This window comes from Hippoglossus stenolepis, chromosome 13, assembly GCF_022539355.2.
Source record: "Hippoglossus stenolepis isolate QCI-W04-F060 chromosome 13, HSTE1.2, whole genome shotgun sequence".
In the NCBI taxonomy this organism is placed as follows: Eukaryota; Metazoa; Chordata; class Actinopteri; order Pleuronectiformes; family Pleuronectidae; genus Hippoglossus; species Hippoglossus stenolepis.
In genome coordinates this window covers 15242110-15264591 of record NC_061495.1, presented here as the reverse complement: position 1 = coordinate 15264591, position 22482 = coordinate 15242110, and the positions used below count along the sequence as shown (strand labels likewise).

Genomic DNA, 22482 nt, shown 5'->3' with positions numbered 1-22482 from the left:
GGAAGCCCGCCATTTTGACTTTAGTGGCCATATTGGCCATTTTCCACATTTTTACTTTGATGTACTTGTCCCAGGGCTTTCATCAGATCAACTTCATATGGAGATGCGTGTCATCACAACAAGATGGAGATGAAAACTACCTCAAAGATCGATTTTTCGTCACACGGTGTGACCGTGGCGTGGCCTCAAAGTTTGATTACACGCCATCAAAACACGAGGTTCTGTATCTCGGACATATTTGGTCGAATCGAGTCCAAACTAGACATGAAAGACAAGTGTCCCGACCTGATGACATCTACACAGAAATCATGACTTAAAAACACAGCGCCCCCTGGTGGCAACAGGAAATGTCTTGTTTTTTGCATGTCTTACACTTGGAAGTATTCCTCCTCATCTACTGACTGCAGCCATGTCAAACCTATGTCAAAAGGGTCTCAAGACATTGATAATGTAGGCATAAGATTACTGTGACTTTTCGTCAAACGCCATATTAATGGCGTGGCGTTAAAGTTCATCGACTCGCTGTGACACAATTGCTGTAACTTCCGTGTTCATGGGTCTATCTCCCTCAAACTACATTTGTGTAGCAACAGCCCCCCCCTGCAGACATTTATATGGTTTTAAGGAATGGGCGTGGTAAAATAACTGATTAGCGCCCCCTAAAGGGCAGCCCCGGCACCACGAGTTGCGGACATGTACAAAAAACCATTAGGGACATGTGTCTTCTCATAACAAACAAATAAGTCTCTTGGATAGATATGCTAGACCAAACAGGAAGCCCGCCATTTTGACTTTAGTGGCCATTTTTCACATTTTTCACATTTTTCGAGTTCCAAACTAGACATGTAAGACAAGAGTCCCGGCCTGGTGACATCTACACAGAAATCTTGACTTAAAATCACAGCGCCACCTGCTGGCTACAGGAAGTGACATGTTTTTACTTTGATGAAATGCTCCTGGCTGCTTTACAATATACAGCTCAAAAGAGCTCAGTCAAGTCATTGGATCATGGTCAGAATTGTGACATTTCCTCAAACCGTGTAAACATTGAGGTGCGGCGAAGGATCATCCTTTGCCAAAGGAGACGATGTTGTCATAAGTCCAGTGTGCATTGTCCTATCACTACCAAACTGATGTCTCATGATCAGAGACCAAGCCTGAACAGCTCTATGTGTCAATATTTCCTCAGTGTCATAGCGCCACCTACTGATTCGCCATGAAACAGGAAGTACTTTGTAAATCCACTCTGCATTATCCAACCGGCTCCAAACTTGTACTTTTAGTTACTTTTTAGTTACTTTTGTACTTTTAGTTACTTTAGTACTTTTAGTTACTTTCGTACTTTTAGTTACTTTTGTATTTTTAGTTACTTTTTAGTTACTTTCGTACTTTTAGTTACTTTTTAGTTACTTTCGTACTTTTAGTTACTTTTTAGTTACTTTTGTTTCTATCTATATAGTAAATGTGAATAATAAACAGGAAGATTAACATCATATATACATTTTATTCTTTTGTCTTTGAGGTTGTAAGTCTATTGCAGACAATGAAACAATTCAGAAACTGTGCATGAGGTATAAAGAGATTTATAAAACTGACATCATCATCTTTAATGTTCTTGGCAGTGTGCAGTTCAGGAAAGTGTCTGATAAAGCTCACAAACAAATAGACACCCTGTCTTCCTGGTTGGCCTGAGACAGATCCCAGTTTACCAGTTTTCTAGTTCAAGTTTACATTTCAAGACATTTTTGCTGGGAGCAGTTTCCATTTAAAAATCAATCTTTGGATGCAAAGAGTTTTTCACTTGAGCCCCCGCTCCCCAAAATGTCTGTGCACGGCCCTGAGGAAACCAGTGGGTACAGTAGGAGTCTTTGCTTAAGACATGAACGTTGTTGTGTAATTACAGGGCAGTTATCTAATCTGTCATAATTCAATATTCACTTTCATGATGTGGTGTGAATGTACAATTCAAAGAAGTATAAAGATGTTATAATATCAAATCCAACCCACCAGACACAGTGGTGGTCTAGACGCTTGACGCAGGATCCACAGGTTAGACAGTGTCCGGCCCGCGGGGGTCGCATTGTTTTGCACACAGAGCATCTGCTCCACTTTTCTGTCAGGGCAGGAGGAGAGGAGGAGGAGGCCGCTGATTGGATGGATCCATTAAGATGTGTAGAGTCCTTGTTAACCTCCTCACTCTGGCTGTGATAGGAGGTGGTGTGAAACCCTGGGCCTCTCTTGGTGTGAAGGAGAGATCCGATGGTGAGGATCATCCCAGCAGTCACAGTGCACAGCTGCAGATGGCTGACGTCCCCACGCGATAGAATCTCTGTGATGAAGAGGTAATACATGTAGGCCAGAGAGAACGGCGCCAGAGTAAGGAAGAAGAGGGTGCGTCTCCTCTTGCGGTGCGTGGCGTAGTAGTACCAGAGGACCAGGCTGGGCAGAGCTGTCAGGATGATGATGCCCAGCAGGTAGGCAGCCCAGAGCAGCAGAGGCAGCAGCACCAGGGCCGGGATCATGGAGATCTCCAGGTTGTCAATCAGGGCCCCGAGAACAGGAGAGTGACATCCGCTGTGAGGGGGTTTGTGTCTCAGCCACCTGCAGCACACACATTCAGGCAGAGTTACAAACACTTGAAAATAAAAAAACTTAATTAGGAATGATGCTAATACACTTTCATTGATCAAACTAATAAGATGATATGAGGAAAAATCCCATGTTGTTTTCTTATTAGAAGGGTCAGACCCTGTAATTTTAATATTGTGCTTTGGTGTGATGTCACATGTGTTTGGTTTTAAATAAACTGTAAAAAGATAAGTAAATGGATAAAATAAAATGAATTTATGATTAAATACATTGCAACATGAAGTCATGAAGTCTCAGAAGGATCTGGGGCCCTGGGACATTTCTTCACTCGTCCTGAAGTTTATTGTACTAAAGCAGGGATTCCAAAAGCTTTGAGTCCTTGATGCCCAAAATAACCGAGTCAGAGATATGTGACCCCCATTACCCCAAAGGATATTTTAGCTGAGCTTGTTCACAAAAAATCTCCCATGTGCAATGTTTCCTGTGGTGCTGTAAACTGACCTGCTGCAACTGATGCTGTCACTCATCTGTCATAATCACCATGCATGGTTATTTACATGGTTTTATTCTAACAAGTACTTTTTTTAGCTTTTGGAACAATTATGGCTAAAATATGATATTGAGAATTGCATCTAAATTGTATTTGATGTCTGTAAATCACCTTGTGACCCTTTTGTGTCTCATTAAAGGTCATACTTCTTCTAACCTGTTAAAGGCCTCGTCCAGATCTTCACAGTCACAGCAGCATCCGTACTGGTAGATATCACACTCGCAGCAGCACATGGGATCATCTGGCTCCGGAGGCTTTAACTTCTCCCATTTCATTATGGCTTCCTGAAGTTCACAGGGCAACTTCGTTCTCTGGAGCGATGCACAAATGAACTACACCATTAAAACAAACTATTAGTGCAGGGAACATATCTATGGAAATGTACTGACAGAATCTATAACACAAAAACACACACACACGATCTATAACTTTGAAAAAAGCACATATATACATACATATCAACATATATATAGGAGCAATTATCGTAATTATAGAGGGTTTACTTTACATCTGAATTGGCAGCAATATTTCATCTATCTTACTGTCTATAATGATATAAAACCACTTATCAATTAAAAGCAACTAATTAGGGCCCGAGCACCGAACGGTGGGAGGCCCTATTGATCGCTCTCTCCACTAACCGCAACAGGCTTCAAAATGCCTGTGCTCGGGCCCGTTAGTGCTACAACGTAGCCCTAGTTATTATTATTATTTGTATTACTAGTAGTAGTAGTAGTAGTATCATTATTATTACTTACGTCCTGTAGATGGCAGCAGGAGGCTTTGATGCTTTTTCTCCAACGCAAATCTGATAAGCGAAGAAGAAGAAGAGGAAGGTCAAACTTATAATACTAATGTAAGGGAAATGTAGTTTTATTCTTACAGCTTTCACGTTGACTGATACAGCAGAGTGGCAGCTGCTGCCCTACAGTTCCCGACATGCCTTTCGGCGTGAACCCCTGCCGACAGTCGCCTGACGAATGATGAATGAATCGATCTGACACTGAACACCGAGTTGTTTTTTTCAAACGGGAGAAGCTCAACACCGTTTTTAATATCACGGTAAGAAAAGTAAGAGCGGAGACACACGTCATGTGTTCCGTCATGGATCAGACACAGATAGATCGTGTTAGCATGTTAGCATGTTAGCACTGCACACAGAGTTCCTCTACGTGCTACTGTTAGCAACAACTCCGTAGAAACGTCTAAATTGTCCAAATCACCGTTATTTATTATGCATTTAATGTTGGACACTTGCGAAGCTTGTTGAAGTGTTGTAATGTTCAAGTTCGTCCTGATGCGACTTTTCTAACAAACAGACATCCTCAGTAAAGTGCTGGAGCTAACTCTGCTTTATGACTGCTGCTATTATAGACAGGTTATTGGTACATCATCTTCATCATCTTCATCATCGTCAGTGGGTTCACCAGGGAGTGTCAGTGATCATTCAACTCAGCAGGTTGGTGCATAACAAGTGTCACAGCTTGAAATAGAGTTCAAACTTTTCCCTGCAACGAACTTTTCAATGAATCCATTCAAGTCTGTCAATGTACAGGAATTTAATCTGCAACTATTTTCTTGACTGTTCAATCAAAGTCAGTCTTCAAACATTTAGGACGTGGTTCCAGGCTCCGTGTGAAGAGTGCTGCTTCTCTGGTTCTTCATGTTGCTGTTAACGTGATATTTGTTTCTTGGATCATTGATCGACAATTGAAGTCGACCTCTTGAGCCCAATGATGTTGCTTTTTTATGTTTTACTGGCAAAACAATGAATTGATTAAATTGTCACATTGGTTGATAATTAAATGAATCTGATCTTCAGTCGAAACCTTTTAAAGAATTTCTAATTCTATGGTCTCTGATAAAAAGTGATGAACTTTTTTGGGAGTTCAATTTTTTGACATTTCAGAGATCAAATGATTTATCAATCAAGTGAAAAAAATAATGTGCATTTTATTCTACGTTAATAACATGTTTATTAAATGCATGCCTGGCTGAAATGGTTAGTCAATTAGAAAACAAATATTAATATTTTTTCTTAATATTAACCCTGAGGTTTGTGTAGTTAATGCAAACATACTAAGCCTATCTGATCCTTCTGTTCACAGCACAGCCATGAGGAATCTTTGGACAAAGGCCGGTGTTTTAGGTTCAGTGTCCGTAGCTTTTGGCTCAATGCTGTGGTCCCAGAAAAGCACAGACTCCGACCATGTTGCCTCCAGTTGCACGGCTACTGACGCAAATCCCAGTTCTCCCTACGAACTAAAACTGGTCCAAGTCCTGTTCCGACACGGTGCTCGAACCCCGTTAAAGTCGATACCTAATGTGATGGAGGTAGGGCTCTTTTTTCTCTTCGCTAAGTTCTTGTGATGAAGATAAATGTGAAGATAAATAACAACTGTGCGAATCATGTTCTGGGCACATTTGTCTCGTCAAAGGTCCAGTGGGTGCCAACGCTCTTGGAGCCTCCAGCTCACACCCACATCAACTACGTGGTGACGGATCTTCACGGTGGCCCCCGGCCCTCGGCGCCTGTAGAAGACAGCTATCGGAAAAACCTACTGACTGTGAGTAGGTGTGTCCTGCAGTGTTAAATTCAATGAGTCAACGAAGGCGGTGAGGGAACAACATTTAATTGCAGAAACTTGTGTCGCTGCTTCTGAGGCTTTTTGGGAAGGTAGTCACTGAATATGTACACAAACCCCGGTTTTATTGCAATATTGTGTAACAGTAGAGTCTTAAATGATAAAGTACAAAAAGAGGCCTTTGTCAGAGCAGACATTCAGACACCTAATAGCAGGTGTAAACATTAACACTGACTAAACCTGACGTTGTGCAATCTGACACAGTTAACCTGGACACTCCCTGGGGCCAGAGAATCGTCAGAACAGTCGGTTCATCTGTGCTTTCCATGTTATGACGGGTTAATGTCGGTCAGTGACAACTGATTGAAAAGACAGGAAGCGTCCCGTGGATACAGAAACGGCTTCTGTATATTCTCATATATGAAATCATTAATTCCCCTCACCGCCTCTGGTGGCCACGAATATGTATTACAAAGAGGCCTTACGACCCTGGACCAGGTTCATTCATCCTCCTGCTAGCTGTCATACCTCTGAGCTGTGTGTAGAGCTTCCCAGTGAGGTAGCGTCCCATCTGCCTGCTGCTGTTTCCATGGAAATGTTCGATTTCTGTGTTGAGTTTAACCGTGTTCAGCTTTTCCTAAACTAAATCCCGCAGCATGTACTCCTGCCAAGCGTGTGCTGCTCTCACTTTGGGCTCCTGCACGCGACGGCAGGTGTGTGTGTCCGTTGGGTCATACCTGTGAGTAACACCTTATCCCGTTTGTCGCTCTTCTGGCAGGGTGGCACGTTCCCCGGCCAGCTGACCACGGTGGGCATGCAGCAGCTGTACGAGCTTGGCACGAGGCTGAGGAGGAAGTACATCGAGGAGACTCCCTTCCTCGGCTCCACTTTTAGTCTGGCTGAGGTCTAGTAAGTGTTGCACATCTTGACAGGTAGAAAGAGCACAAACAACTTATCGGTGCCCCACAGTAACATTGGGTTTATGAGTTCAGTGCAAAGGATATCAGCCTAAATGCTTTTCTATTTTTAAGTTGGCTGCCTTCCATGACCCCTTTTTTTTTTTTCATTTTTAGTGTGCGCTCCACTAACATTGTGAGGACCATTGAATCTGCCAAGTGCCTGGTTGCAGGGCTCTTTCAGCAAAAACAAAAAGGTAGTGCAGACTCCCTGATGTGCATAATGTTATTTATTCTGCTCAGGATCTCATCTCACCCTTATATCATTTTCTCCTCAACTTGCAGAAATTGTTCACATATTAACAACGGAGGCCGAATCTGAAATCCTGTACCCGAACTATCACGGATGCAAACTGCTCAAACTCCTCGGCAGGTATGTAGAGTGAAATCGTCTCATGCCCAGCACACAGTCAGGCCTCGGCGATCCTGTGCGTTCGCCACCCAAAACTGGAACCTTGAATAATGTGTTGTGCAAAATTATAAGCAGAGTTGAGATGCCTCTGACAGGTTGTCATGGTGTATCTGTGTTTCGCGGCTGACACTGTGTGTTCTGTGCAGCCACCGCTGGGCAGAGTCATCCACTCTGCCAGACATCGCAGTAGACCTGCAGAGCATCCAGAGCGCGCTGGGCATCGCCGCTCACCAGCACGTCGACTTCATCCTCATTAGGGACGACATGGTTGCCAGAGAGGTGACACTGCCACATCACGATTCATATGACTTTTATTAGCTCCCACCACTAGCTATCAGTACACATATAATTATTATGAAGATGCCGAGTAGGCTGCAACCTGCAGAGATTCAACATATTTTAGAAAGTAAAAAAAAATGCATCCAGCAGGACTTGAGTTTTAAATTGTTTTCACTCATTTCTCCTTATTTAAGATCATTTAAAATAAAGGCATAGATGTAAAATCTAAAGACTTCAATCAGTGAAAGAAAATCATCAACGGACTTTTTTCAAAGCTAAACGATAAGAGTAATATCAGATTTCGGGGGGGATACTTTTGTAGATGTTCAAATGTATTAATTTCAGTGCACAATGAGACCACTACACAATCTGAAACAAGACGGAGGGACGGTCCTACTGAGCTTTGCTGAATTTACTAATTTCATTTCATTCTCAATTTTCCTTATCAGGCAAAACCTGCCTTTTATTCTCACTAATTATGTTCAGATCCACCTGGTATCAGTTACAACTCATTCAAATGATTAGAACGTTTCATACATTCAGCCACATTCCATTCAAACACAAAATAAATATGTGTGAATGATTGATAAGCTTTTTCCTGGGGTTTTTTCTACAATAGACAGCATTTCGTAAAATAATTATGATGAAGGGGGAAAATGAAAAAATATCTCATAATGTGACAGAAACTGGAGTTTTTCTTTGTCTGCTGGCGCTGCACAACACGGCTCATTGTCTTGTTTCTGCACATCAACAGACACACGGCCTCCCCTGTCCGCCGGGGCTGGACACCTGGAGGAACAAAGTGGAGCAGAGAGCTGTGGATATGATCTGCCATGTCTATGAACCCAGCAAGAGGTTAGATTTAACAAAGTCAACAGAGGGTGGACCCTGTCAGAAGGGGTCGATTCACGGTTTTACAATAACCCTCTATCACTGTCGATAAGGAGAATTCACACATAGTTTAGTATCAGGTTCAACGGCTCATTTCCTTCTTCTGCTGTGCTTCTGGCAGGGAGAACTTGCAGCTGTGCGTGGGACCACTCCTCCACACATTGTTATCCAACCTGGACGAGAAAGTGCAGGGCACCTCATCGGAGCCAAACAGGTTGGACACCTCAGGACCAACACACCCAGTCACACACATCGTCGTCTGGGTTTGGCCTGCACGTGTTCCTCTGTTAACATCCTCTCTCTCTAACAGGAAGCTGTTTTTGTACTCTGCACATGACACCACGTTGATCCCCTGTCTGATGGCTCTGGGGGTTTTTGACATGAAATGGCCACCGTATGCGGCTGATATCACCCTGGAGCTGCACCAGCACCGACAGACCAATGAGGCCTTTGTCAAAGTGTCATACATAGACCAGGTACGTGGGGGACAATGTGTCCACACTCATTTTGATGAGCCGTTGCATTTATTTGGGATTGACTCAAGTTGCCTGTCTCTCTTTAGGATCTACTTATTCCAGGTTGCAGTGGAGTCTACTGCCCCCTGCAGGAGTTTAAGGAGGCCCTCTCGGCGTTCTCAATGAGCTCAGAACTCTACCAGTCACTTTGTAACAGCACAGGAAGCTTAACCGAGCCCTGAACCCACGACACGCCGTCGCGTCTGGACACAGCTCCTCATGACACATAACTCCGACACCCGCATCATGTAGTTTTTTTTTCACGTCCTCAGTTTACATTCCATTATCATTATACCTCACTGTAGAAAGTCCTGGATTACAGCCTCGTTCCAGCATATTACAATTATCTGATATCACATGCTTAGCACATCAGTGTTTGTTGGCTTTGTGATAAAGGGTGGTGTTATTCCTTGTGTTCCTTATTGTCAACACATCCCAAAAAACTACAATGAAACCATGGTTGTCTAAAATGATCAAAATCAGATCAAAAATAAGGATTCTGTGCTGGATGAGACCTTTTCCTAAGTTATGTTGTTCTCACTTAACCCCTTGAGTGAGAAGCTGTTTCTGACAGGAATAGCTCCTGTAGTTAACTTGAATATACGTATATATTCTGGTCTCAATGTGCCCCAATATTTGCAGGTTAAATTAAAGTTTTCTGACTCAGTCGAAAGCTCAACATGAAACACGAGTGAAGCACAACAGCATGAAGCCGAACCAACTATGCAGGGACAGATGCGCTGTAGAAATTACACTGCCACATTATTTTATGTTTACATTTGGCAAATTCAAACTGGCTCCTCACGGCAAATATTGATATATGCGATTTAGATTAATCACAAAAATTGGAAGTGCTATAAAAACAGATCACAAACACATGGTTTAATTTTTAAAAAGTCTTAGTGAATGGTTCTCGGACATGGGGAGTACAGTGTGCTTCGGTTTGTTGTATAAAGGAACATATCCTCTGAAATGGTGTAACTCCTGCATCTTAAGTTATCGGACAATGAAGGCATTTGGCACACGAATAAACTGAATCAACACATTCTTGCTCATAGGATCAACTGGAAATGGGGCTCTTTTGGGGATTTGTTGACAAGAAAAATACTGAATATTATCTGCCTTTTTCTTCAAAGTTTAAACCTTTACTGCACTTTAGTCTTAACAGCAATAATCTTTAAGGTTGAATTCATGCGGCATCATTATATCCGATTGTTAATGCTGTCATTGTTCATTTAATTCTTTCATATCCAGTCATTCCTTGGGGTAATTCCAAACATTTCATGTACTCTATCTGAAGTGTATGAAGAGTATAAAGTGGATTGTACATTAGTGTAGAGATGGACTTCTCCATAACCATGTAAAACCTGCAGAAAGGGAATTATTCTGTATGTTGAAGACTAAGTTGCCTTTTTGTGGGGATTTGCTGGTAGTAACAGACACAGTATAATGTATGAACACATGCCCATTCCATACGTTTTTCTGTGTTACAATAACATGTATAATACCTCATCAGTGGGAGTTTCCAATGACCAGCGGCATAACATGTAGTTTGATTTGGATTTGGGAGGAATAAATAAAGAATTTAAATCAGTGGTGTATTTTTTTTTTTTGGCAAGTCATGTACGTGACTCTGAAATATTCAGACCAGCTAAGTAAACAAGAGTAATTAGAGTTAGAATGCGCCAACATGCTCCCATCTATTTGGAAAGTGTGGCGTCCTCTGAAAATAGCTCTTGCTAAAGCACCTCGTGATAAACTGTCAACGCTGCATCTTGGTATAACTCGTTCTTGTGGAACGTCGGTGAGCCGGTTTGACAGTACAATGACAAAAGACACCTCCCAGTGCGCTTAACTTGACTACATGCAAGTAGAGCCACGTAGACACACACACACACACACACACACACACACACACACACACACACACACACACTACATGGACAACATGTATATACCAAAACAATATCTTTTATTTGTAGTCCATCACCACAGCCCTGGTAGGCTATTCTGCACCAAAGCCAATGGAGAAACACATGACAAGCTTATACAATAGAGAAAAGAGAGGAAGTCAACTGGATGGTAAGCAGTACTTGTTTACATTTCCGTGTGTCTCGCTCCGGACACCACACCTGCCTCACTAAAATTTTACCAGATCTACCTAGCGCTAGTTCTATAATACCTGGCATACCTGCTATGGCATTTGAGCCACGCCTGTCCCATTCTGCTGACCATTGGGGGGTTTATTGCTGTGGGAATGATTATTACCCAGAGTCAACAAGAGAGTCAAAACAAAACAGGAACACAACAGGAACAAGAAGAACACACAGAGCACATCTGGGTAGTAGCAGTATTATTCACACTGGTGAAAGTTTGGAGTCCTGAAAGTTTTAGAGCACCGCGTCAAATAATCATCCACAACTTGAAATGGACAAGAGCTAATCGTTGTGCTGCAAAGCTGCCAGGACGCGCACACTTATTGTGTTGCAATTAATGGTAAAAATAGAGAAAGAAGACGCTTTCTGCAGACGGTCCATGTTTGTGCTTTTTTAATAATACTATTATCTTAATGAGGTCATAGTTTGGTTTGTTATACACTGGAGTTACAAAGGAAATTAAAATAGACTAAAATTCGAATAGCCCACCAATGGTAAACAGTACAGTATTTTTAGGGGGCATTCCTCCCCCAGTGAAAGTTGGGTAAGAGGAGTTGAGAGGTCACTGATAGAATGCCTATACATACAGACACATACATACATAACACACAAACATACAGTCTGTCAAGCACGCATACGCACTCTCACACGTATATACTGTACAGAAACAGTCAAAACAATGGAGCGAGAGACAAGATGGAGTTCCACTAAAGTCTTCACAAAGCACAAATTCTTCTTATTCCGTTCTCTTGTTCCATACCACTTTCATGAGAAATTTGTTTGTTTTTTTTAATTTGAAAAAAGTAGACATATACTGTAGCATCTCCACGCTGACTTTTAGTTAAGTTGATTCCTCTTTGACGATGTAGTCATCTTTATAGTCAGATAATCAAAAAACACAAGAACAGTTTTGCGAATTCGATGCACAACAATCCCATACATTCTGAAGTTCATGAGTCAAAATTAAATGTTCTTGTGGCAAAAAGTACTCCAAATCTGGGCCTGTCCTAGTCTCCATTGGAATAGTTCCCACAGGACATTACTGTTTTGTATTATACTTCCTTTATTTGAGTCCATCAGAGTTTTCTTAACACTCTCTAAAAGTCATGGTCTTTACGCCATCCTTGCATTTTGTCCAAGAACATTCTAGATACAGGGTTTCTGTTGGATTAGAACATTCCAGGCCCCGGACTGAATCCCATGTCCATGTCACGTGGCCTCATCTGACCCCCCATCATCATTGTCTGCTGTGGGGGGCCGCCCATGCCCTGCAGTGACATCATCATATTAGGTGAACCGCCAGGGCCTGGGTGGGCCATTTGTCTCCCCTGCATCATCCCTCCCGGACCCCCAGGGGACATCATCCGGTGCTGGGGACCCATCATGCCCTGGCCCATGAATCCTGGTGGCCGCATCGAGTTGTGGCCGGGGTTACCCATTGGCATATCTTGGGGGCCCATTCCCCCACCAGGGCCCCCAGGCATCCCCCCCATCCCCTGCATGGACATACTCATCCGTGGCGGGCCGTCACCCATCATGCCCTGCATCGGGAAGCCAGAGGGGTGAGGTGGTTTTCCCCCAGAGTTGTCTCCTCCACCTCGGGGGAAGTAAGACAGAGTCTGGCTGGGCTTCTCTGATGGGATTATCCTGGACAGGTCAAACTCAGGAATGCCAGACGCTCCCGGCCGCATCACCTCGTGAAGATCTGCATCACTGAATCCACCTTGCATGCTGTTGAACTCTGGACCTCCAGGGTTATTGGGTTTGCACATAACTCCATCACCCCCTCCCCCATGAGACATGTTCCCCATCCGTCCTCCCATAGGTCCTTCTCCCTGGAAGCCCATGGGATGGCCAGGAAAACCTTGAGGACCAGGACCGTTGTGTGGGGAGAAGGGGCCTTGCTGCGAAGGTGACTGGGTGAGGGGGTATCCCTGGCTTCGATGAGGGTAACCCATGCGTCCCTGGCTCATCATTTGTGGGTTTGCCATACCTGGGTCTTGGGGATTTGGTGGTATCATCATGCCATGAGGCATCATACCTGGGCCCATATTAGGGGCATTTGGAGAGGGCATCTGTGAAGGCATGCCATGGGAGAGGGGCTGGGATCCCATTGGATTCATACCCAGAGGGCTGAGGGCTGGCATGGGTCCTGCATTTCCAGGCACCATCATACGTGGATTTCCTTGGTGGTTCATTGCCATACCTGTATGAGCAAGAGAAACATAAATTTATGATATATTATGTAAAAATCAAAGAAGAAAGAAAGAAACAAATTAATCAAGAAACAGAAACACTTCAGATGTCGTACCATTATTGTTCACTGAAGGCAGGTTCGGGGAGCGAGCCGGAGGCGAGTCATCATCAGAGCTGGCGACTGTCTTTATGGCATCATGGTAGAGTGGGGTGGAGCTGGGCATTGCAAACTTGGACATGCGTGACATCATGATGGAGAGAGGGTTCTGGGATAGAGTAGGCTCAGGTGGTATGGTGTATGGACTGCCAGACGGGACGTTGCCTGGGTGGGACATGGAGCCAGATGGACCCCCTGATTGAGGGGCTGAGGGAGGTCCGTTACCACCTAGAGGATGGCAAGATGAGCGGGAGATGACATGACAAGGAAATGATAAAACAGTGTTGACTTTTCATTCTGAGGTAGTTTTTATGTGTTATGGTATTAGCAATAGTGATACCCCTTAAATAGTCATGCTTAACCCACCCGTTATAATGCAGTGGCCATAAGATGGAGCCATTGGCCCATAACCCACTCAACCCCATCCCTCATACAGTTGTGTTAACACATGAGAGATGTACCAGATTGCCTCCACATCCATTTGATTTTCAGTTTTGTAGACAGTGTTTGTCAATATCATCCAGTATTTTAAAAGGTGATATTAACAATTGCAGAGGCCAGACTTTTAACAGACAACTACAAATGTATCACCAAACCATTTACGACAGTACCTAATATGATATATTATCGACATTCGGAAATATGCACTGCAAAATGAAGAAATAAATATTGTAAGAAGAAGCAGTGGAATAAGTTGATAAACACAGAAAAGGGAAGAAAGTTTGTTGTACCTTGCTCCATATTGCCCATCATATTTGGTGAGGTGATACTGAGGGGAGGCTTGCCACCCTGAGGTGGTATTCCTGGACTCTGCATGGGGGGTTTTGGTGAGGAGGCCCATCCTGGAGAGGGGTTAGGAAGAGAAGGAGACCTCATATGAACAGGAGAGGCGCCTGCTGATCCCATCATGGAGTGGGGGGATTTCATTGGTGCTGATGATTGGGGAGGTGGAGGGGCATTCGGGCCTGTGGGACCAGTGAGCATGCCAGCCAGCTGGGACGGTGTCTGAGGCGATTTAAGATTTCCCGAGGGAGAGCCCATCATTGGGGACTGCACTTGCCTTAGAGGTGGGGACTTCAGTGGGTTGACACTAGGTGAGTTCCCCCCTCCTGCTTGGACATTTAGATCTGCTGGCTTGCGACCCCTCTGAGATTGTGAAGGGCCACCAGAAGGGAGGTGGTTCATACGGCCATTACCTCCTGTTGGTGTAGATCTGTGCTCTGGACCAAAGGCTTGTTCTGCATGTGGACCCCTCATTCCTCCAGGACCACCGGGGAATGGCCGCCCAGGCCCCATAGGAAAGTCTCCTGGCTGTGTCTGCTCAGGGAAGACAGGACCCTGCATGGGCCTGCCCTGTGGACCCATATTCTCCATTGGAGGTCCTCCCCCTCCTCTCATTCTCATTATCTCATCTGGACTCATATTCATGGCAGGATCTCGTAGTTTGGAAGGGTGCATGTGTGGTCCCGGCCCAGGGCCAGGACCCATGCCAAACTCAGGCCCCATTTCTCTACCCCCCATTCCTTGAAGCCTAGATGATGGACTCATAGGACCATCCCCGGGCATTCTAGGAAACATACCCATGCCATTACCAGGTTCCATTCCACCTCTTTGATGGCCCATCATCCTTTGCATGTCCATCATCATCCCAGGAGGGAGGCCCTTCTCTCCACCCATTCCTTGGTGGAACATTGCTTCTTGGACTGACTGAGGATTTGGGAAACGCTCACCACGACCCCCTGGACCAGCAAACATTCCCCCAGGTCCTCCAGGGAAGCCTCGTGCGTCTCCCATCCGGGGGGGCATGTCATCAGGCCACCCCATTCCAGGCCTTGGGGGACCTTCCATCTCAGGATTCATCATACCAGAGAAGCCAGGCATTCTCTGCATATGTGGAGGCATACCTCTGGGGCCAGGGCCCATGCCCATTCGTTCTTGGTAGTGCTCTGGTGGACCACCTGGACCCCCCCACATCTCTCCTGGCCCCATTTGGTAGGGAGGTGGGGGCCCACGCATCATGCCACGTGGACCATGGGGGTGCATCATCATGTCTGGAGGAAGTGGCCGGTGTTGCATTTCTTGTTTCTTCCTTTTCTCTTCATAAAATTCCTGTTGTAATTTCAACCAAGCCACCTGTTCTGGGGTCATCTGATCTCCATCTCCACAGCCCCCTGGAACCCCCATATGTGGACCCATTTCATCTTGTGGAAATGGGGGCATGTCCCTGGGACCATGCGGTGGGCCAAAGGGTGGGCCCTGTGGACGGGGGCCTCCTGGCCCACCTGGTGGGCCGAGGCTCTGCGACTGTGCCATCATCGCCTGTAAGGGGCCCTGCTCAGACCTCCGGGGTGCACCATCAGGGCCTCCATCATGCGGTCCACCATGAGACTGCGGGGGCCCAGCTTGTGGGGCATCACGGTCATCAGGGAAAAGCATGCGCTGGATATCTCGTAAGGTCTGCAGAGAGCGCTGCCGATGCTCCAACTGTTCTTGGGACAGACCCTCTGTGTTGGCCTCCATGTTCAGCAGCTCCTGGGCCAGCTGCTGCTGTTGTTGCTGCTGCTGGGGTGTCAGTCCCGAACCACCAGAGCCTCCACCCTGCCCTCCTTCACCTGTTGTTGGAGGGTTGAGGCCTGCCTCAGGTTGGGTGACAGGGGCCTGGTCAACTGGAGCTGTAGTGTTACTGGGGCTAGAGCCAGGAAGATTTTTGGATTCCATGCCTGCAGCAGATGACCCTTCCTGTGGAAGAACACCAGGCTGGCTCCCTTGGTTTGAAGGCTGGGGTGGGGCTGGCTCTGCCATACCAGGTAAGGACGGTTTTGATCCAGGCTGATGGCTCTGATCTTGGGCATGGGATGAGGGCTGCTGAGGAGGCTTAGAGTCATTTCGGAGAGCACTTGCTGCATTGTTCTATAACAAAGAGTGAGATAAATAGGATTAAGTTATGATAGTAATATGATGCTGGTGTTTGTGAGCTTATGTGAGTAATACAAAAAGGCCTCTGTGTTTTTACCAGGAGGAGGTGAGCTTTGTCCTTGCTGTTGGAGATGTTTTTCATGTGGAAGGCAATGATATTTTCAGTGTGGCCAGTTAGAACTGCATCGGCTGCCCTGAGGACAAGAAGGCAGACAGTCAGATATCAGTCATCAGACACAATAAGTGTGCGTGTGTGTATACAGTGGGCCGGGTGAATGAGTACTAGATGAGTCCATGAAGGTAATCCCAAGGTCAAATGACGAGGCAAACTACTGTGCACACACAGAAACACACCTTCCCCGGGCATCCACATATTTACTCTCTAATTCCCAAAAGAGTGTTAATCTAAGCAGAGTGTACGCTCCCACTGAGAAACACATGCTTGTGTAGATCATACAAAAACAGATTTAGGCTATAATTGGGAAAGTTGGGGCAATGAATAGGAGAAATGGGAAGCTAGTATCTTAATGCAATACACAAACATCAAAGAACATAACAACCACTGTTGACAGGGGCACAGAGTTATACTTAAGGCAATTGACATTGTTAGTAATCCCATTTAATTTTGAACCGTAGTTCTACAAAGGGTTTCTCTGTGGGTGTATGCTTTGCATATAAAAAAAAGTCTACATATTGGACGATGATTTAATTAGCCTGTCTGAACACATTAATTATTAAAGCTTGTAGAGATACACTTAAACTGTAAATGCTAATCAACAAAGCAATAGCATGTGAACTTTATGTGTACATCAAGGATTAGGATGTCAAATTAAGGCTGAAGATACCAGCCACAAAAATACAAATGATAACTCAGCTTCCTTACTTGTTGGCCATCTCCGTGGTAAAGACATACACAAGTTTTGCGCCTGGTTTCTGGCCACTAGCTGGTTCTGTTGTAGAGCCCTGGCCTCCCATTGTGTTGTGGGAGGGTGTCGAGGAGCGACTGAGTCCAGCATTGGAGGTAGAATGTGTGACTGAGTCCTGGGGCTTCACGTCACTGGAGTTACAGTCTAAGGGAAGACAACAGGAAAGACCATGAATTTAGGGACAAGCGCAGGATTATGGGCAATGTAGTTCCACTACATAGTTGTCATGAGTCAAGTTGATCATTGGAGGAGCTGCTTCACATGCTTGGATGTACACGTTAACACACTTACTGAAGAATCCTTTGTCATCTTCATCACTTTCTCCCCCAGAGCACCAGTCAGCTCCACTGTACGGCTGCCTCCTCTCCGCCACACACATCCTCTTCACCCGGCTACTGTCTGCACACACACATAACGTCAGTGAGCTACAGTTTATCAGTGTGAGGGACAGTACACATGTATACATGGACACCAATATTCATTTAATAACAAAACCATGAATAAGATTCTGCCATGTAAAGAGCATTTTCTGATGACCTTAACCTGAATAAGGTCACACTTGGAATAAACAATAATAAAACATCTGCAACATCTGAATAAATTTGATAAACTGTCTTAATAGGAAATTGTATGTATACAACTACCAACTAGACATTTCACTGTTGAGCACTGTAGCTTTTCTTCCTATGCAGAGCAGTTCAATGCATTTCATTACAAACAGATACATTCAGTAAGTATGAGAGCACAGCTACTTATTATTCTCCTAAAAACATCATAAAGAAACTCCTGCACCTTGCCTACCTACCTTAGTTTAATCATTTCAACATTCTGGCAGGAATGACAAACAGCATTTTAAATAGTCTTCGATTTAAAATTCATATCACATTTAAACACAATCTGACCGCAACTACCAGCTGGACATTACATTATCTGACTGGCTACAGTGGTTTGTACCTTTTTCTTCACTTGTGGGTGTGCCGCTCTCTGGCTGCTCAAACGACTCCACCGAGGTGCTTCTCTCCCTTTTGACTTTAACCTTGGAGCTTGGGCCAGAAGTCAGACCCTGGCCATTCTTTAGCCCCATGCCCCCTGCCACATTCTGAGCCCCTTTCGTGCCCAGGGTCTTGGGATCACAGGGTGAGGACTGTGATTGGCTGCCAGTGCTCCCTGGTTTCCCCTGATTGGGCATTTTAGAGTCCATCTGAGGGGCAGTGGAGGGGGACATGACGGGAGGTGATCGTACCATGGCCTCCGTCTTAGGTTTAGGGCTGAGAGACAAAAAGAGAAAACTATTAGAGGAAAATATTTCGGTGCATTTTGAGAAGAGCTGGGCAATAAAAAACAAAACAAAAACAATGTCCCAATATAATTTTCATCAATAGCAGTACAACAAAGGTTCAACATATATCAATATGATGCTTTTGCTTTGTGCACTGTGAGGAGGCAGTAAGCACAGTGTTTGTCTTTTTCAATCCATAGAAGAGTTTAAAACCACACCCTTCACTCAGAAGCAAAAATCACTCTTTTATCAATAAGAAATAAAAATGTGACACGTATGACAATTATCGATATCAAATGATATGGAATTTTTTATCTTGAAATGATTTTTGGCTACGACATCCAGCCCGATTTTCTAATTTATTAAAAACAGGGCTATGTGACCGATGAATTACAAATGTAATTGTCCATTTTAATCACAAGGACTCTGTAAAATTACTGCAAATTTCTAAAATGTTATGTTTTGTCATCCTACATTATTTGTGACCTTGTTTCCATTTATGAAACACACACAACAAGGAGGAAATGGGGCATATCAAGCAAAAAAGCCTGGGGCTTGAAGTTAGGTTACCCAGTAATCATGTTCTGTGAATTGGGCACTAGCCAGACGAGGGGAGGGGTACATACTCAGGCAGCTGGCCATCCATGAAGTCTGATATCCCCCAGCTCTGCACTATAACAAGTACCCTTGTTACCTAATGTGGTGCCCAGGACAAGGGTAGGGAGAGGACCAAAAGTAAAATGTTGTACTCTTTTATTCGTTTATTGGTCCATGCAACTGCTACACACAATGTCATTATGACATCCACAAGTTGGCATAGAAGTCTAAACATGAGATTAGGTTATCGGACTTGGGAATTCAATACACACAGCAAAAGTTTAAGAAATACAAGACACAAGACACAAGCTATGTGCAAATAACTGCTGCTCACTAGTTATGAGAGCAGTTAAGGCAAGCAGGACATATCCAACTGGCAGAGAACTCTCTCACCACACCCTAATCTCTTTCTCTCTCTCGCTCCCTCACACACATGCACACATTTGTAGCATGAAACAAACGCCAACATGTTCAAAAAGCAGAGCAACGGCCTAGCGCCCTGTATGTACGTACACACAGACACACAACAACTAGAAAAAGGAGGCAAAAGGCAAAACCAGAATTTTGGCAGTCCAGACGGCCGTTTCCCGAGGCTCCAGAACCATGAGTCAGCAGGGAAAACTTCCAAGTGTAGTGTACTCCCTGACCCTGGAACTGCTCTGGATCATACATCGGGACCTTTCAGGTAAAGTAATGGAGCGGAGAAGCTGATCCTAGATCTGCTTTATGCCCAACCTATAGTACACTTTCTAAAACACAGGGGTATGGCCAAAGTGACGTGCTCAGGTTTGTGTCCATTGAATCACATTGCCAAGACTGAGCTGCAGATCACAAAGAGTGTAAACACTTGGTAACAACTTGTCAAAGCTGCATGACAGCTTTAGTTAGTTAGTTCAAACAGACACTTTCAAAAAAGCAGGTCTCGCTCTTTGCCCTTTGTGAATGGAGATAGCATGTTCTCTACCAATTTACATGAGTTTACTCAAGCTGGTCTGATTTGTACCCTCGTCAAAAACACAGCATTCTGTCATTGAACAAACCACTGGCCTTAGAAACTGTTGCTCACTGTATTCAAATGATTGGGATGGGTACAAATAAAACATGATAAAAAACCTGTGTAATGGTTGGAGTTGGACTTGCTCCTGATCAGCTTTTTCAAAATTCAAAACTCTGCACATAACGCACCTTGCAACTGGTCAGAGTTCAGAACATACCTAACACTGGAATGAAGAATGCACTGATCACTATGCAACCCATCGAACAGCTTTACAGAAAATGGACACATACAGTTTTCTTAGTAGTCTCACTGGCCAAAACCCAAACAGTTTGGGGTAAGGTTTAATCCTCGGCTTTCAAGAGGACAACAGGCGTATATCACCATGGTAACTAATGCTGCACACCCAACTTGCTCCAAAACAGGTTAACATCAGAGGATCAGCTCAAAACCTGTTAAAAGCCCAACCACTGTCCAATCAGATCACTGGATCAGATCATTGTTCCTACAGGATGCTAAACGGGACAAATTACTTTACAATAAAGTGAAATTTAATAAATAGTAATAAACATTAATTATAGTAGATTTGATTGTGGAATTGCTTTGCTGCTCCAGACTTTCCTCAACTTTCTAGCTTTTTAACAGAGGGATAATATATCACACTTAATAAATACCTAACACTTTAATTCTAATTGAATGAATAATTATTTAATCCAGACAGTGTTGATGCTTTCACTCTTATTCAATATAAGTGCTGCTGCATGAGGAGACTGGGATGTTTATTGGAAATAAATACTAAACCCTTGAATGTCTTTAAATAGAAAAATTATCTGCACACAGCGTCCCATGCTTTCAAGTAAACAGTTTAGTCAGATTGACCTCAAACATTAACTAACTCTCTCCTCTCTCTAGCAGCAGAAACAGTCCAACGTTGCTTCTCTTTTTTTTTTATCTGCATCACAAAAGTTTGTTCATCGACAAACGAGCAAAAATACCTGCTCAATAAGAGATCCATTAAAACTCCTAAATTCATAACAGTAAAATCTCACATCTTACAATCTCACAGTAATAATTGAAACCCTTTTCTCGTTATGCGATCAAATGTAACTTTCGCCTGTCTCCCTAATCAAATTACCTGCAGATATCAGTGTTTCGTCTCATATCATATTAAATACTTCTTGTTAATGATGACTCTGCCTCTGTTACATAATTACTTTCATAGCTCGAGGGAAAGCCTGGGGTTAAACCCAGAGTTAACCAAGCGACAGTTTAAACTCAGCTTCCTAAATTCCAGAATGTCTGGTTCGAGGCCTAATAAAGTAAAAGTTGAACTTGCTTTGTAGCACCGGGGATTTCACTTCATTCATTCTTGAACTAAGTGCATTTCTATCTTGTCCACTGTTAATAAATACAGAGAGCCAATGACAGCTGATTTCTTTAATTACTTGTAACAGGTTTATGCAGTAGATAGAAGCCCGTGTTGCCCCAATAAAGTCTAATTATATGTTATTGATGGGGAACAATGCAACTTAGTGGCTCAGTCATCAGCAGTTAGCAGAACAAAGAAGGGCAAAAACTTGATTTTGTTTCACTTGCTGCTGATAACAATGCTGTGCAACCATAAAAAAGAATGTGTTTAACATAATGACAGTGAATTTTTACTTGGTGTGCAGTTAAAATGCTGTGCTCCTGTCTGCTCATAGACTCTGGATTAAATGCACAATATGAATTAACATTCAGATAAGTGTTTTGCTGATTAGGCTGTTAAAAAGCTTTGGAGTCTCTCTCTCAGACTCAGACACACACTTATTATTATTATTATTATTACAATGACAGCCCTGTGTAAGTGTATCACTGCATTAAACCACGAGTTTTCACCTCACCTCTGTGTGTTGGTGGACGGGGAGTTCTTTAGCCTATTGGGGTGCATTGATGGGTTTCCCAGGACTACAGAACAGGGTGGAGTGATGAGCTGGTGAGGACTGCCTGTGTGCGTAAGCGGCGCTTTTGCGCGCACGTTCCTTGAGCCAGGAACAGGATTCCCGATGTTCGAGAGGTTTCCCCGACTGTCCTTGGCCTCCTCTCGCTCTTTCTTCCCTCGCTCCTTCTTGTTGAAATGTGTCGCTGCTGTACCTGCCGCCGCTGGCCTCTCCTCTTGGACCTCCAACATATTCTCCACGTCCTTGTGTGAGTGCGTGTGTGTGTGTGTGTGTGTGTGTGTGTGTGTGTGTGTGTGTGTGTGTGTGTGTGTGTGTGTGTGTGTGTGTGTGTGTGTGTGTGTGTGTGTAAAAACAATAACAGTAGTCCAGGAGTCTTTTCTTGTTCGGGGTGTATTTATGAAACTCCCCCAAGGGGGCTTTCAACGGCCCTCGGGCACACTGTTGAGAGGAAACAGAGGGAAAAAAGGACAGTTAGCAAAACTGAAACAGGGGGATGCAGTCTGACCAAACTTAAAAAAATATTCCCCCAACAACATTTAGATAT

General features: G+C 44.1%; 3 protein-coding genes across 7 annotated transcripts in view; 1 reads left to right on the top strand and 2 right to left on the bottom strand.

The window, feature by feature from the left end:
• Positions 1-1718: 1718 nt before the first annotated feature.
• On the bottom strand, positions 1719-3414 carry LOC118120241 (palmitoyltransferase ZDHHC23-A-like). The gene is made up of 2 exons (XM_035175014.2): positions 3296-3414; positions 1719-2601 (listed from the first exon to the last, which is right to left on the bottom strand). The coding sequence occupies exons 1-2, from the start codon at positions 3412-3414 to the stop codon at positions 1941-1943; spliced, it is 780 nt and encodes a 259-aa protein (XP_035030905.2). The 3' UTR covers positions 1719-1940.
• Positions 3415-4015: 601 nt separating this feature from the next.
• On the top strand, positions 4016-10370 carry acp6 (acid phosphatase 6, lysophosphatidic). 2 transcript variants are annotated; one of them, XM_035173934.2, is made up of 12 exons: positions 4016-4201; positions 4514-4598; positions 5248-5473; positions 5578-5706; positions 6503-6633; positions 6798-6877; positions 6966-7053; positions 7239-7371; positions 8126-8226; positions 8384-8476; positions 8573-8738; positions 8825-10370. In XM_035173934.2, the coding sequence occupies exons 3-12, from the start codon at positions 5255-5257 to the stop codon at positions 8957-8959; spliced, it is 1275 nt and encodes a 424-aa protein (XP_035029825.2). In that variant the 5' UTR covers positions 4016-4201; positions 4514-4598; positions 5248-5254; the 3' UTR covers positions 8960-10370. The 2 variants fall into 2 exon arrangements, with proteins under 2 accessions (XP_035029825.2, XP_047198461.1); XM_047342505.1 differs by lacking the exon at positions 4514-4598 and having other exon boundaries at positions 4018-4201.
• Positions 10371-10730: 360 nt separating this feature from the next.
• The window catches only part of bcl9 (BCL9 transcription coactivator), a 29534-nt gene continuing 17782 nt past the window's right edge, over positions 10731-22482 (bottom strand). For all 4 annotated transcript variants that reach the window (XM_035173932.2, XM_035173929.2, XM_035173930.2 and 1 more), the window contains 8 exons: positions 21882-22376; positions 18083-18396; positions 17420-17527; positions 17086-17272; positions 16300-16396; positions 14018-16196; positions 13245-13514; positions 10731-13139 (listed from right to left, as the gene is read on the bottom strand). In XM_035173932.2, the coding sequence (XP_035029823.1) occupies positions 12103-13139; positions 13245-13514; positions 14018-16196; positions 16300-16396; positions 17086-17272; positions 17420-17527; positions 18083-18396; positions 21882-22168 (4479 nt within the window). In that variant the 5' untranslated portion in view covers positions 22169-22376 and the 3' untranslated portion in view covers positions 10731-12102. The remainder of the gene's footprint in view (positions 13140-13244; positions 13515-14017; positions 16197-16299; positions 16397-17085; positions 17273-17419; positions 17528-18082; positions 18397-21881; positions 22377-22482) is intronic.